This window comes from Cnephaeus nilssonii (genome assembly GCF_951640355.1).
Source record: "Cnephaeus nilssonii genome assembly, chromosome: 6".
Taxonomy (NCBI): Eukaryota; Metazoa; Chordata; class Mammalia; order Chiroptera; family Vespertilionidae; genus Cnephaeus; species Cnephaeus nilssonii.
In genome coordinates, this window is record NC_137077.1 from 38175347 (window position 1) to 38190874 (window position 15528).

At 40.5% G+C, this 15528-nt stretch overlaps 1 protein-coding gene across 1 annotated transcript in view; it reads right to left on the reverse strand.

The window, feature by feature from the left end:
- Window positions 1-15528, reverse strand: part of PKP2 (plakophilin 2) — an 82347-nt gene that overhangs the window by 39710 nt on the left and 27109 nt on the right. Inside the window, exon 5 of the mRNA XM_079773416.1 lies at window positions 4509-4716. Within this exon, the coding sequence (XP_079629542.1) occupies window positions 4509-4716 (208 nt within the window). The remainder of the gene's footprint in view (window positions 1-4508; window positions 4717-15528) is intronic.

A 15528-nucleotide genomic window follows, 5' to 3' on the forward strand; every position in this document is an offset into this window, starting at 1 on the left:
TCAGAACCACATATTTCTGGGCTACACCCCAAACTGACTGAGCCAGAATCTCAGGATGAATTCCAGGAATTCATATTTTCAAAATGATTCCCATTTCTGGTATTGGGAAACTAGTGGACTAGATGACCCTGAATAGATATCCATTTCAATGATCTGATTCTAGACTCCCTGACATAATATTTAGAGTTTAGGTTTTCATTTGTCTCACTTTGAACTTCTGGGTAATTTATTCATAGTGCCTAAATTTCAATTATTATAGTTCTTTGTTGTAGCTGGTCTGCCTATTGTTTCTATCACTAAGCTCTCATTCTAGCCAAAAAGAAAGGGAACTAGATTCTAGTAAGAGATACACTTTGAAAAGCTAGCAATAATGATAACTGCATTATCCAGAAACTTATTGTCAACTGTGATATTTGCAAAACATAGCTAACTAGTGATCTGTAAAGGGATCTTACAGATATTACCTATATTTTAATATCTTACAGATATAACTGGAAGTATAGTTATTTCACTAAGTCTGCATGACAATGAGGTAGCAAAATGTGCAAATTTTATGGTTAAATGAATGGTTCTCTTCAGTGCAGGAGAAGGGGAGTGGGAGCAGGAAAAGAACTGGGGTTTTTAACTTTGTTTTTTTTTTTTTTTGGTTAATCCTCACTTGAGAATATTTTCCCATTGTTTTTAGAGAGAGTGGAAGGGAGATGGAGTGACAGAGAGAAACATCGATCAGGGAGTGACGCATCGATTGGTTGCCTACCTCATGCGCCTTGACCAGGGCTGGGGATCAAGCCTGCAACCCAGGTGCCCTAGACTGGAATCAAACTTGGGACCCTTCAGTCCAGAGGCCAACACTCTATTCACTGAGCCAAATCTACTAGGGCTTAACTTTGTTTTTCAAAGTAATCACAGAGCATGAGAATTTTTGTTTTTAAACCATCTCCTTTGCAAGGACATACCCTTCCTTTCACCTAAATTTTATAAATTTTACCTGGGATATTACATTACCACAAAGGCCATTTATTCCAAGTTAAAAATAAACCCAAGGTATCTTGTTGCACATTACAAATGCAGAAAAAAATAATATATAATTATTTAAAGAAGGTGCACAATGAATATTTTATAGAAAAATGGTTTTGCTATCTTATGAAAATATAGCAATCCAAAAGAGTATTTCCATAAAATACACAGAGGTTAAAATAAATTTTCAATATGTTTCATTGACAGTCTTCCCCTGACTCTTCCTTGCCATATACAGAAGAGGGACAAGAATTCCCTAAATCTTATCACCTGTCTGTTTTAATCCAAGGCAGAGCCCTACAAACGACAGCCAGTGCTCATTCCTCAGTGATCTTGAAAATGAATCTCTGAGACTAGTATGTACTGTTCTCATTTCAATCAAAGTACACTACCACATTCCCTGGTAAGGAAGGGGGAACAATCTCATAGGGGGAGAGATCTTTGATCCTGAAGTCTTTTCATTGGAAGAGGGAAGAGCTTCTCTCCTAGGCACAGAAAATACCAGAAAGGTAAGTGAGATGACATTCTCTACAGGGAACAAAGCTCTGATAGAGAGAGAGAGAACATATAAATTGACGGTTCTATTAATAACTTGGTTAGAAAACTCAAGGTCTTGTCTGCAAACACACCCGATTCTCTTATTTATGTATAATCCAAATATTTCCAGGCCACAAGTCTGGTTTTGTAAAATATTTGGTCAGACATCCACAGTTGTTGGGAATCTTACATGAGCACCACAGTGTTATGGCAATAAACAGATAGGCAGGAAATAAGTGGCAACCTAACATTAAAGGATGCAAAGGTAGATCAGAGAAGCCCCTTCCTTTAAAACCAAGGGGGAGGGGCTGAAAGTAAATAGAGGGATGGCTTTTGAAAATACTTCAGAGAAGTAATGCTTGAGACAGCTATCAAAGGTTTCTAGGTGTAGAACAGGATGCCAGTCCAAGGCAACAGTGGCAAAGATCTCGAGACAGAAGGGAAACATGGAACACTGGCGGATCCTTGAGCATTGCAGAACTCGGGCTGGAGGGGTACGAGAGGAGACACTGCTGCCAAGGCCATCAGGCTCAGATAATGAAGTCTGTGTGTGGCATGTACAGAGTACAGACTTTACCTCATAGGCAACGGGGGCCATAATTAGACAACATTTTCATTTTAGAAAGAAATCACTAGCAGAGTGGTGGATAGACAGGGAATGTGTATCCCAAATCACAGAGGCCGGATCCGAGGCTACAGAATAGCAGAACAGAGAGTGGAAAAGGCTTGCACCCAGGCAGTGACAAGAGGAGAGAGGGAGGGCCAAAGAGAAGTGAGGGAGAGCTCTCTCCTCCGAGATTCTCAAAGACAAGCCCCTTCCCAAAGATGAGTAAAGATTAATCACCCCATGCCCCCACACTGTCAGTGGGAGCCACTTTGATAGAGCAAAACACCCAGATAAAACTGGACTCAAATCTGGACTTTGTTCTTTACTAACTGTGTAACCTTGGGCCATTTATTTAATCCCCCTGAACCTCACCTTGATCATATGTAAATCGTCAATAATACCTTTCGGAGCTGTCAGGAGGAACAGACATGAAAAAGGAAAAGCCCAAGCTAAGTGACTAGCACATAACAGGGACCCAATAAAAAGATGTCTATGAAATAGACAAGAAGAGATTCACATATATGGCTACTCACTTTGTGTTTCCAACAAAAGATATAAACATGTCTATTTAAGCCAACAATTTATTTCTGAGGCCAGGAAAGCACTTATTTAACTTTTCTACTAATAGAACTAAAGGAAGTTATTTAGGAGGATTTGTATCAAACATTCAAGTATCGGCTCAATTCAATGAACATATAATGAACACCCTCTGGTAGGCATGTTTGGCTTGTATTAGACGTCCTGGGACTAGCACAAGCAAACTCCATGGATCAGCTCTGTAGTTGATCTAAAGATGACTGAATGGTTCCCATGGCAGCAAGACCACAGAATGTTCTCTGACCTTAGTTTCCTATTTTCCTATACAAAAGAAGAGGAAGTCTGATTCAATGAATTACTTCCTTGATACACACCCACACATCCTCCCAAGCTTTCTAGCAACCACGGTACCCTAACCTCAATCTCGCTTATCCAAGCTTCCTCTACATGACCAGCAGCTTCTTTCTGTTTCTTTGCTTTGCTAGTGGTGATGCTCACTTTGCTGGGAATAACTTTCATTCTCCTTTAAAACATCAGCCCAAAGCCTATCCCTTTTTTAAGATCTACAATGAAACATACCTCCTTCATGAAGTCTTTTTTTTTTTTTAAATTGTAAAACAAGATAATCTGATTCTCTCTTGTGGTTCATTACTATATTTTTAATGAAGAAAATGTTAGGTTCTAAATGTGAGGCTTTTTTTTTTTTTAATGCCAACCATTACATAATTGTTTATGTTTTAATGGCTAGAAACTAAAAGCCACAACACCTCTCTGGACTGTGTTTTTCACTGCCTGGCCCTGGTAGGCTGCCCTGTAAATGTTGGCTGAATAAATGAATGGGTATCTAGATCACTCAATTTCTGTAGGTATTTTAATATGACTCATAAATATGAAAGGAACTACGCGATGGGGCATGATAGCAGGCAGGCAGAAGGGTAGCATGGTAAGACCTTCATATAGTTTTATAAAATTAAAATACATCAAGATAGAAAAAATGTGATATTTTAAGATATAAATAAGTAGAGAGGATATAATAGTTTTCTAGAAAAAAGAAAGCTGTTGTATAATAAAGTGTGGATGGCATAAGCACAATATATTCAACATAAAACCACATTTATGAAGTACCTCATTTTAAAGTAAAAACAGTCAACTATTACCATTGAAAAAATATTTATATATCAAAAGCGTTAACTTCTTTGGGTTTTAGTTTCCTCGTGTAAAACACATTGGGTAGAAAGGAGATACTCTTTTGTTCAAATCAGTATTTGAACAGATATAGGAAGTCCAGAATTGAAAAACATATCCAGACACTCTTTTCTTTTTCTCTTTTTGGGGTGGAGGGCTAGGTGGGCTAGGAAGCTGGTATTTTGAGGGGCTCAGGTAATAGAAGGATTGGGAAATACAGTTACTGGTATTTTGGTTAATTTGATTAAACTGATCCTCTACGTTAGGACAGTATTTGACTAATTTACTTTCTTTGTATAGATTTAGCAAATAGAGTATTGAGTAAATAATAAAATAAATTGAGTGTGATTCTTGTTGGGTTTCTTCAGAATGTTTTGGACACATTGGACAATATTGAAACCCCATTACAAAGTTCACTGTAATTTCTTTTTCAGAAGAAAAGGAATTCAAACTTGACTTGAACCTGGGGTCTTAGCCAGCAGGTGACAATGTTCCTTAAAAGCCATCTGTCAAATAACAATGAGCCCATCAATCATTTGTCCCAGGAAACTTAAGAAAAAGAGATGACAGAACACATCTGGCTGAGGCGCACTGTCTATACACTTTAATATTCAGTAAACACTACCTGTTATTTGTTTTTTAGTCTCCAAGTCTCTGGTTTGCTTCAGCACCTGCAGCAGCCGAGGTACCCCATTGAGTTCAGCTACCTCCAACTTGTTGTCATTGTCTTCAAAGACCAAGTTTCTCAAGGCCCCACACGCGGCTCTCTGAATATCTTCATTCTGAACTTTTAGGAGGTGCAGAAGCTTGGGGATGCCTTGAAGCTGATAGACCTGGGGGAGAAATGGATGTACATTTCAGATACTGTACATGTGTATTGATTTTGATGTGGCATTAAAGACATTCAGTGAAATTTGAATGAACAGATGAAGTTGATTATAACTCCCGTCAATCAACAACTATGTGTGGCACATGGTGTAAAAGAACACGTCAAACTCAAAGGCCAACACGGGCCAAATAAACGAGGCATGATGCCTGTGGTGTACAATATATTTGACATGCTTGGTGTACAATATAGTCCTGCTATCAGGCATCTCTCATCAAGGAGCTTACAATAAATTAGAGAAGTTAACACAAAAACCTATGAAAAAATTAAAGAGAAAATTAAGTGATAAAAGGTGAATAAGTGATAGCTAAGTGGATAGAAAGAGTTAAGTGATAAAAGCCTTGAGCATAAGAAGGGTGAAGAGAACTGGGAATTTGAGGAATAAGGAAAGTTTTATGGAAGAACATCACATTACATGAGTGTGTTTTTCTAGGACAGAACTTTATAATCAATAGAAACTGAACAGAAATCACCTTCATCAATGTAGCAATAAAAATTCGTTTACCATGGCAATCATACTAACCCTTAGTATGATTGCAATGCAAACGAACCCTTAATGTAAGCTATTTTTATGATCAACTAGAGGCCCAGTGCATGAATTGGTCCACAAGTGGGGTCTGGCTGGCCCCCCTCGATGGGGGCTGATTGGGCCGGGCCAGCAGGGAGGAATGGACATGGGAGGTTAGCTGGCCGGCCCTGCCCCCAATCGGGGTGGGGGGGCATCAGAGGTGGGGCTGGTCGGGAGGAGGGGCTAACTGAGGGGAGGGTCCACAGGAGGTTGGCCAGCCAGCTGGGCCCCCAATCTGGCTGGGGCCGGCCGGAGGGAGGGGCCCTATCGGGCAGGTTGGCCAGCCGCAGTGCACATCACAGCGACCGGTCATTCCAGTGTTCTGGTCACTTCACTTTTATATATATAGATTGCTTTGAGTATTTAAAAAGATTTATATACATTATTCAAACATTTTAATTCAAGTAAATAACATAACTTTATACTTTTTAATGTGCTATTTTAAAAAGATTTCTTCTTTACAAATACACAAGAGAGGACATGCTGTCTATTAGAAAAAGGGCCAGAGCTAGGAGTAAGAAGAAAAATAGATGGTTTAGATCCCAAAACCTATGGCTGCTTGAGAACAAGCCAAGTAACGGCAGCCTGAGCGAGGAGATTTTGTGTTTTAGGCAGCAAATATTACTTAAAGGAATCAAGAGGTGGACACAGGGTTGCTGCAGAGAAATGTTAAGTTGCAGACTAAGAGTTTTCTTTCCCATAGGCTTCCTTTAGCATGCGATTTAAAAAATGTTTAAGTTGGTGAAGAACTTTTGATAAAGATCTCAGTCATTTTCAACATCTTAATGCAGACAGTTTTAGGACATAAATTGTGAATGGGCAGGAGTTTCCCTTTCAGATGAAGTTCATCGCCTATGATGCCCTAATTACACAGCAGTTCATGTCTGGGTGAGAGCTGCACACCTGGCCCGGAGGGCACGTTTTCATATTTCCTGTGTCTCATCAAACGCCAGCCTGCCTTCCACAGACAGAGAACTATTATTAAGATCCAGTCTTCCAATGTTACATCTTCCTTTGTTAGGATTGGGAAGAAGACTAGAAAGGCAGGAATGGAAGTCAAAATAATAAAATAACCTAAGTAATCACCACAATAATAATAAAACAAAAATAACAACTCCTCCTCCCACTTCCATCATTAGGAAGTGCTAGCACAATGTTAAGTGTTATAAATATTATCCAATCAATAGCTTGCTAGAACCTTAAAAGGAAAGTACTCTTTTGGTCCCTAAGGCTCCACTGGTGGTAATGAGGAGTCATATTTCCACTTACTGGCTCCCTTCAGAGGAGACATTTGCAGAACAGGAGACAACTGGAAGATGAACCACACCAATTTTGATGGGCGATGTCTAGAGCCATTGTAATATATGTGCATGACAATGCCAAAGATAAAGATTTCATTTCCTAGCTATCAATGAAACCTGATCATCTATTGGATCACTTCATCTTTCCCCATTATTGTATTTCCTTAAAAGCAGAAAGGTAGAATTTATTTAAAAACAGCCTGTAACTCACGTTTCCCTAATTCCTTCAAATCCTATTTCATGGTTAGGTTTTGAGGCGGTTCACTCCGTAAACATCACAAATGCCAGCTATTTTAAATCTTCACAGGAGCAGCATAAACATCAGATGCAAAAGAAAATCCTATTTGTCCTGAAGGGACTTTGGCAGATTTAGAAATATTTTATTACTTAGTTTATAATTCATAAGCTGCCTTCTTCAAAATATGATCTGAGGTGGCTTACTGACCATCCCGCACTTCCAGCCGTGAGGACAGCATTCGTGAGAAGTGGCCCATGGAAACCTCTGACCGGGCTGCGGGCTCCTGTTTCACAGCCTTCTGACCTGTTCTCTGACCCGCTCTCTTAGCCTGCCACTTCTATCCCTCGGCTCTCAGCACCTGTAGACACACCATGCTCAGATAAACGCTGAAATCCGACTACAGCTCTACTTTACTGCAGAATTTGACTTACTAGTGTCTGGCATCTACCCTACATTTAAAAATAGGAAAGTTACTTTTATCCCTTTTATCAAGCAAATGGACATAAATCATATCAAATGCACGAAGCTGATGATATTCTCCTTATTGCATAGAACTGGAAGGACACTGGTCATGAACCCTATACACATCAGGTCTAATGTCACATGTGTTGTTCCTGCTCCTTTAAATTCAGGGCAGCAGCTGGAGCCAGAGAGGTTACATCTGTTTCCCAGTTATACTAAATCCTCAGGGGATTTGTTCTCCCTTTGGGGGAAGAAAAAAAGAAACAGACTAACACGAATGTCTCAGGACTTCAAAGGAGCTTTCATTTGAGATGGTTTCTAAAATATATGCAAGGGCAAAATCACATATTAGAATTTTAAGTTTCTCTTTTGACTCTATTCTGATTCTCTTCCCTGCCAACTCTAAAACCATTAACTGATTAGGATTTCTGGTGGCAAATCCGCAAAGGGAACAGACCGCCTCTCTTGGGGTGAGGGCTCCCCTCGTGCCCCGGTGCCTTTGCTCTCACTTCCTTTCCTGTTGGGGATGCCCGGCCCCCTCTGCTTCTCTTCTGGCAAAGCCCTACTCATCCTGCAGGAGCCAGCTCAAATGTCACCTCCTCTGTGAAATGTCACTCCCGTTCTCTCCTTTCTGTCCCCTTAGAATTAATCACTCCCTATAAATTGGTACTATAACTTTTCAGGAAGGCAACTGACAATTTATGTCAAAAAGTAAAAGGATTCTATTCCAGAAATCTTAGTTAGGAAACAATTTGAAATGCAGACACAGACTACCACACTATGATAGTCACTACATTATTTATAATAGTGAAAAATAAGAAACCATAATTGTCCAACAATGGGGGGAGACTGGTTAATGATTAATTGTCACATATCCACATGGTGAGGTAGGTATCCATGGGAGAGGCAGAACAATGACACAGCTCCCTCGTCCCTCAAAAGAGGACTGTGTAAGATAGCAATTGTGTGCGAGGCATGCAGTGGTTACTTAACGCGTGGTACCTACTACTATCACCGTTAATAAGCCTCCATGAAAATGCCTACAAACTATTAATATTATAAGAAAATGCTTATGATATAATGTTACTGAAAAAAAAGCTGAATAAAATACTTGAATTTCTACTAATAAAACAGACAAAGAAGGGAATGAGATGAGGAGGTTTGGGAGAAATGATGGGGTTTTAAATTATGAATGGGGCCTGTTACTTTGTATATTTTTAAACAGCAAACATATATTTGTGCATACTTTTAAAAAGCAAAATAAAAAATCCCTACAGACAAGGTAACATATTTAATTTGATTCAGGGTGGGGCAAGAGTAGGTATACAGTTGTGGGTATATGAAACCCAGTTTATTCTTGTCTTATTATTTATCAACTAGTGACCTGGTGCATGGATTTGCGCACATTGAAAGGAAATTAGAAGGTGGCCTGCGGGGTGGGACTGGGTGAAATGGGCCAGACATGCCCTGGAGCCAACCTCCTGCGGTCCCTCCCCTGGGTCTGTGGAGTGAGCGGGGTCCCTCCGGCAGGTGGGGTCCCTCAGCCTGGCCTGTGGGGATCAGGCCGAAACCGGCTCTCCGACATCCCCCAAGGGATCCTGGAGTGCGAGAGGGCACTCTGCAAAGTTGCTGTCATACAGGGTGTGGAATAAAAACGCAAGTGTGCAGTAAACCAGATTCGGGGCCAACAGTGCCCCAACAACAACATAACCCACGGCCAAAGGTGGAATCGCACAGCCCCGCGAGGAACCAGGCTCCCTCCTCTCTGGTTTCGAGGTGCATCACTCGAGAATCACAGCTGCCAAGTCACTGCAGCTTGGCAGTTCCTGCGTTGAGTGTCTGTCCCCTGGTGGTCAGTGTGCGTCATAGCGATTGGTCGGATGGTTGGACACTTAGCATATTAGCCTTTTTTATATATAGATTCTTGCATTATTTTCCATGCAAACAACTATAAGACTACTTTTGCCTCAGCCTATATATGCCTTAAAAAAATCAGTGAACAAAAATCAAAATGATAATAATAGTGGAACCATGGGTATGTTTTTTTTTTCTTTCTTATAATGAACTTGTATTAGTTTGATAATAAGATCTTACAAAACGGTTATGGCAGTCACTGCCTCTGTGATGAGATCTAAAACAAGCATAAAATCAAGCCTGTTTAAGAAGGTCTTGGGATTAAATGAAGGAATTTGTTCTTATCCTGCAGACAGACAAGCAGGGCAGCTATTGGAAGGTCTCCTGGGTGCTGTGAGGAGAATGGATTAGGCGTGGATAAGAGTGGAGGAAGAGAGATTCATTAGAGGCAGCTGGATTAACAGGGACGTTGGTGACAGGGATGATGTGTACCACTCCCTGGGTGAACTACCACTCACTCACTGAGGAAATAATCTCTGAGTTGTTATTCTGGGCAGGCACTGCACCGTTATCTGATTGCATTCTCACAACAACTCTTCGCAGTAGGACTATTATTTCTACTTTACAGGCAGCAAAGCTGAGGCTTAGAGAGGCAAAATATCTTGCTCGAGGTCACCCTGGTAATTAATTAGGGTGCTGGGATACAAACCCACCCCTGGGTGGTTCCTGAGCACCAGTACTCAAACCACCAAGTATCCCACCTCAACGCAGCAGGGAGAACAAGTATAGAGGGAGGTTTGGATAACGGGTAAGGAAAGCAAAAGATCATGTGTTCATTTTTTGATAGGTTGATGAGTTTAGTGGGAAGGCTAGGAAGTAGATGGACATGTGTTTGGAACCCAGGGGAGAGATATGGGCTGGAGATGCTCCACGCCATCAGCATTTAGATCACACAGTAATGGAAGCCTTGAATGTGGATGAGGCAGGTCAGAAGATGGCGCTGAATAAGAAAACCCCCAGGAAGACTTCTAAAGAATATTTAAGGGACAGGTCAAGCATCAGTTTTTCACAGAGGAAACCTAAAGGAGCCAGAGAGATGGAAAAAGAACCCAGAGACTCTGGATCAAAAAAGGAAAGTTTCCAAAAGGAAAGAGTGATGGACCGTGTTAAATGCTGAGAGTGCTAATCATATAAATTAAGAACTGAAAATTTGCCACTGGTTTTAAAAGTTATGACTTAAAATTCTGATCTTTATGTCCAACTCATAATTGTCTTTTATAGATAAATTTAAAAACTATAGCATCATGCTTAATATTAGCAGGACTTTGGTAATGTTTGTGGGTTCTAACATCTCCAGGTTCTAACATCTTAGATTTTCTACAAAGCATATGTTTTAGTTTTTAATATAGTTTTCATTATTCTCAAAACTAGTCTTTGTTCTAGTCTTATCAGGGAATAAGAGTTAAGAAGGTAAGCACAGCTTTTATTCTATATTTAAGCAAAAAAAAAAAAATCAAATTAGTAATTTAAGAAATAGGGGAAATTGCTCTGGCTGGTGTGGCTCAGTTGGTTGGGGGTCATCCAGTGCCCCAAAGGGTTGCTGGATTCGATTCCCAGTCAGAGTAGATGCCTGGTTTGCAGGCTCGATCCCGGGTAGGTGGAGTGCAGGAGGCAGCTGATAGATTTTGCTCTCACATAGATGTTTTTCTCTCTCTCAAAATCAATAAAATAAAATAAAAAATAATAAAAATAAAAGAGAGATAGGAGAAATCTGCCCCCAACTTGGGTAACAAAAGAAAATTCAAGTAATTCCATATTATGAAATTCCATATTATAAAAAGTACATATAATAATGTCCCGTTTTGAAAGATTAGGAATAAAAATGATTTAAACATGTAGTTCGGCTGGTGTGGCTTAGTGGCTGAGCGTTGACCTATGACCATTTGCCTGAATTAGCCATAAAAGGACTAATTTTTAGCCCAATTCTGCTGCAAATTACAACCACCAGCTTTCTGGCCATGTAAGAAGCCATTTGGGAAGGAGATCCTCCAGCCCCATTTAAGCCTTTGGACACCAGCAGCTCTAGGCCAAATCCAGACTATAATCTCATGAGTGAACTGGAGCTAGAAGTGCTTTTGTCTGACTTGACTTACCTGATTTGCAGGACTAACCACATTTTCTTTTCCCTCTGTGAAATCTACTGATTCCCTGAGTACTATCAAAGCTGGTAGGTTAACTCTTTGTTGGGCTTTGCACTCCTGTTTCTACTGGTTGAGTTACGTGTTTAGCAAGAATAACTTAGGTTTGTTTCCCAATGTATTTATCTCAACTGTAGTGGTTATTGTAATAATGCAATTTATTTACCTACTAGAGGCTTGGTGCACAAAATTCGTGCATGGGGTGGGGGAGGGGTGTCCCTCAGCCCAGCCTGCACCCTCTCCAATCTGGGACATCCCTCTCACAAGCCAGGACTGCTGGCTCCCTACCGCTCGCCTGCAAGCCTGCCTGATTGCCCCTAATCGCTTCTGCCTGTCAGCCTGATCACCCCCTAACCACTCCCTGCCAGCCTGATCAATGCCTAACTGCTCCCCTGCCGGCCTGATTGCCTCTAACTGCCCTCCCCTGCTGACCTAGTCACCCCTAACTGCCCTCTCTTGCCAGCCTGGTTGCTCCCAACTGCCCTCCCCTGTAGGCCTGGTTGCCCCTAACTGCCCTCCCCTGTAAGCCTGGTCGCCCCTAACTGTCCTGCCCTGCAGGCCTGGTCACCCCCAACTGCCTTCCCTTGCTGGTCTGGTCACCCCTAACTTCCTTCCCTTGCCAGTCTGGTCCCCCAAACTTCCCTCCCCTGCAGGCCTGGTCCCCCCAACTTCCCTCCCCTGTAGGCCTGGTCGCCCCTAACTACCCTCCCCTGCTGGCCTGGTCGCCCCTAACTGCCCTCCCCTGCCAGCCTGGTTGCTTCCAACTGCCCTCCCCTGTAGGCTTGGTCGCTCCTAACTGTCCTCCCCTGCAGGCCTGGTCGCCCCCAACTGCCCTCCCCTGCAGGCCTGGTTCCCCCCAATTGCCCTCCCCTGCCAGCCTGGTTGCCCCCAACTGCCCTCCCCTGCCAGCCTGGTCGCTCCCAAATGCCTTCCTCTGCAGGCCTGGTACCCCCCCAACTGCCTTCCCCTGCAGGCCTGGTCACCCCTAACTGCCCTCCCCTGCAAGTCTTGTCCCTCCCAACTGCCCTCCCCTGCAGGCTTGGTCACCCCCAACTGCCCTCCCCTGCCAGCCTGGTTGCTCCCAACTGCCCTCCCCTGCAGGCCTGGTCCCCTCCAACTGCCCTCCCCTGCAGGCCTGGTCCCCCCCAACTGTCCTCCCCTGCTGTCCTGATCACCTACAACTGCCCTCCCCTGCAGGTCTGGTCACCCCTAACTGCCCTTCCCTGCTGGCCATCTTGTGGCGGCCATCTTTGACCACATGGAGTGGCCATCTTGTGTGTTAGAATGATGGTCAATGAATGAAATATAAGTATGAAAAGAGTCTGTCTCTCTGAAAACTAATCTGAGTGCTTTGGAAAGGTTACATGAAGGTGAAGAACTCTAAAAAGCTCTGTAATTATTTGTAGACAACATTAACTTAAAAGAGTAGACAACATATAAAATTCTAGAAGAATTTGAACTCATAGGAATTAGTGCCATTAAGTTCTTATTTCACTTTAAAGAAACTAAAAATGGCAAATAATACATAAAGGCATCATTTATGTAAGAAAGATGATGACAAACTTTGTAAGTGTGTATGTGTATAATTTTAAAAAACATTTTCTCTGTAACTCTGTTTGATTAGCCAACTATTAGTCTTGATTTCAAAAAAAATAGTAAAATTCTACTACAAAGAGATGCTTTTTTTTTTTTTGGCTTGTCAGATTAACAAAAAATCAAACAAAAAATAATATCCTGTGGTAGTAATGGTTCACAATACTGGTGGGAGTGTAAATTTGTATAATTTGGGCGAGGAGTTATCAAAATAAAAAATGACTCAATAGTAAAAAGGACTGAATTTACCTACGGCCTGAAACAATGATAAAAAAACCAGACAAAGCATACAAGGGTTTTAATAACTGGACATGGGGGGAGCAATGATGGAAAATGACTCAATATGTGGAAAACAAGCAAGGTGAACCTCACTGCTGTCTTGGATCATTGCCTTGAGAGAGTTTCCAGGTGATGGTAGTTCACTGAGGGAAATAAGTGGAATTCCACAAGCAGAGTTGAGGAGACAGTGCAGAGTCTAAGAAAAAACAAACAGGCCAGTAGTTTGCAGGGAAGAGTACCAGAGAGAAGAGCTTCAGAGAAACACACTCTAGTATTGAACAGAGTGTTAATAAATGCATGTGTGTAAGAAAACTGTCTGAGGCCAGGGAAATAACCACCTAAAAGGATTAAGGGAACGAGAGCTCCTCTTGCTCACATGGGCCACAAACCCTCCTATTCTCACTTAGCCAGAAAACCTCCTAATTCATGCTGCATTAGGTAGAGTTCTCAGAAGTGTCTTGCCATAAGAAGGACTAGTTAGTTCTAGAATAAATGCTGCTCTGGTCCCACCAAACAAATTTCCAAAGCAGGATTTGAAAGGATCAAACTGTTTTCAAGGAACTTAACTGCAGCCTAGAACAAAGCTCAAGAATATTTACAGAAAAATAAAAATATGCTGCATCCAACAAGATAAAATCCATAATACCTGGCATTCAATAAGAAATTTCCAGGCATGCAAAGAAGGAGAAATATATGACCGATAATGAGGAGAAAAATAAATCAATTGAAACCCACCAAGGACACAGATATTAGAATTAGCAGACAAGGTCATTTAAGCAGCAATTTAGACAGTCTTCTGTATGTTCAGAAATCTTGGGGAAAGATGGAACAAGTTAGGTAGGGACACAGAAGATATAAAAAAGACTCAAATTTAACTTCTGGAGATGAAAACTATACTATAATTTATGAAATACAAAAATATCCTGAATAAGATTAATGGCATATTAAACATTGCAGAAGATTATTGAATTTAAAGTGGAGCAATTGAAATTATCCAAAAGGAAACACAGGGGGGAAAAAAAAGAAAAATGAGTATGGGTGAGCTGTGGGACAACTTCAAGCAGCCTGATATGTATGTAAATAGAGTTCCCAAAGAAGGGCCAAAAAATATTTGAGAAAATAATGGTGAAACATTTCCAACCAAAATTCCAAATGTGATGAAAGTAAAAATCCACAAATTTAAGCTCAATGAACTCCTAAGCACAAGAAAACTACACCAAAACATGTTGTGACCAAATTGCTCAACACTAGTGATAAACAGAAACTATTACAAGCAACTTGGCTTGATGGGGTGGGGGAGAGGCAGAGAAACATTATATACAGAGGCAGAATAAGAATGACAGGAGATTTCTCGTCTGAAAAAACTACAATGAAACTTTCAGAAAACTGAAGAGCAGAGAACACGTTCCAATTTATCCTGTTAGGCTAGTATCACCTTCAATCCAAAACTGGACAAAGACATTACAAGAAAAGAAAATCACAGATTAGTAACCTTTATAAATATAGCTGTATAATTTCTTAAAAAAATTTTGGAAACAACCTAAGTGTCCATTGATAGATGAATGGATAAAGAAAATACTATACTGTATATGTACATACATATGTGTACACATGCTGTATATGTATATATATAACATTTAACATATATATAATATTAAAATATATGATATATAACATTTATGTTATATATTCATATATTATATATAATATTTAATATATAGATGAATGGATAAAGAAAATATTATAAATAACATTTAACATACATAAAATATATAATACTCATATACTGTATATTATATATACCATTTTATATTATATATATAACAAACATGAATACTATTAAGCCATAAAAAGGAAGGAAATCCTGTCACTGTGTAAAAATGAATGGATTTTGAGAGCATTGTGCAAAGTGAAATAAATCACAAAAAGATAAATACCATATGATCTCATTTATATGTGGAATCTAAAAAGCAAACAAACAAAATACCCAGAAATTATAGGTACAGAGAACAGATTGGTGGTTGCCAGAGGTGGGTATTTGAGGGATGGGTAAAACGGGTGAAAATGGTCAAAAGGTACAAACTTTCAATTATAAAATAAGTCATGGGGATTAATGTGCAGCATGGTAACTACAATTAGTAATACTGTATTTTATATTTGAAAGTTGCTAAGAGAGTAAATCTTAAAAGTACCACAGAAAAAACTTTGTAACTCTGTGTGGTGATGGACCATAGACCAACTATAAAATCTAACATTTATAAAACTT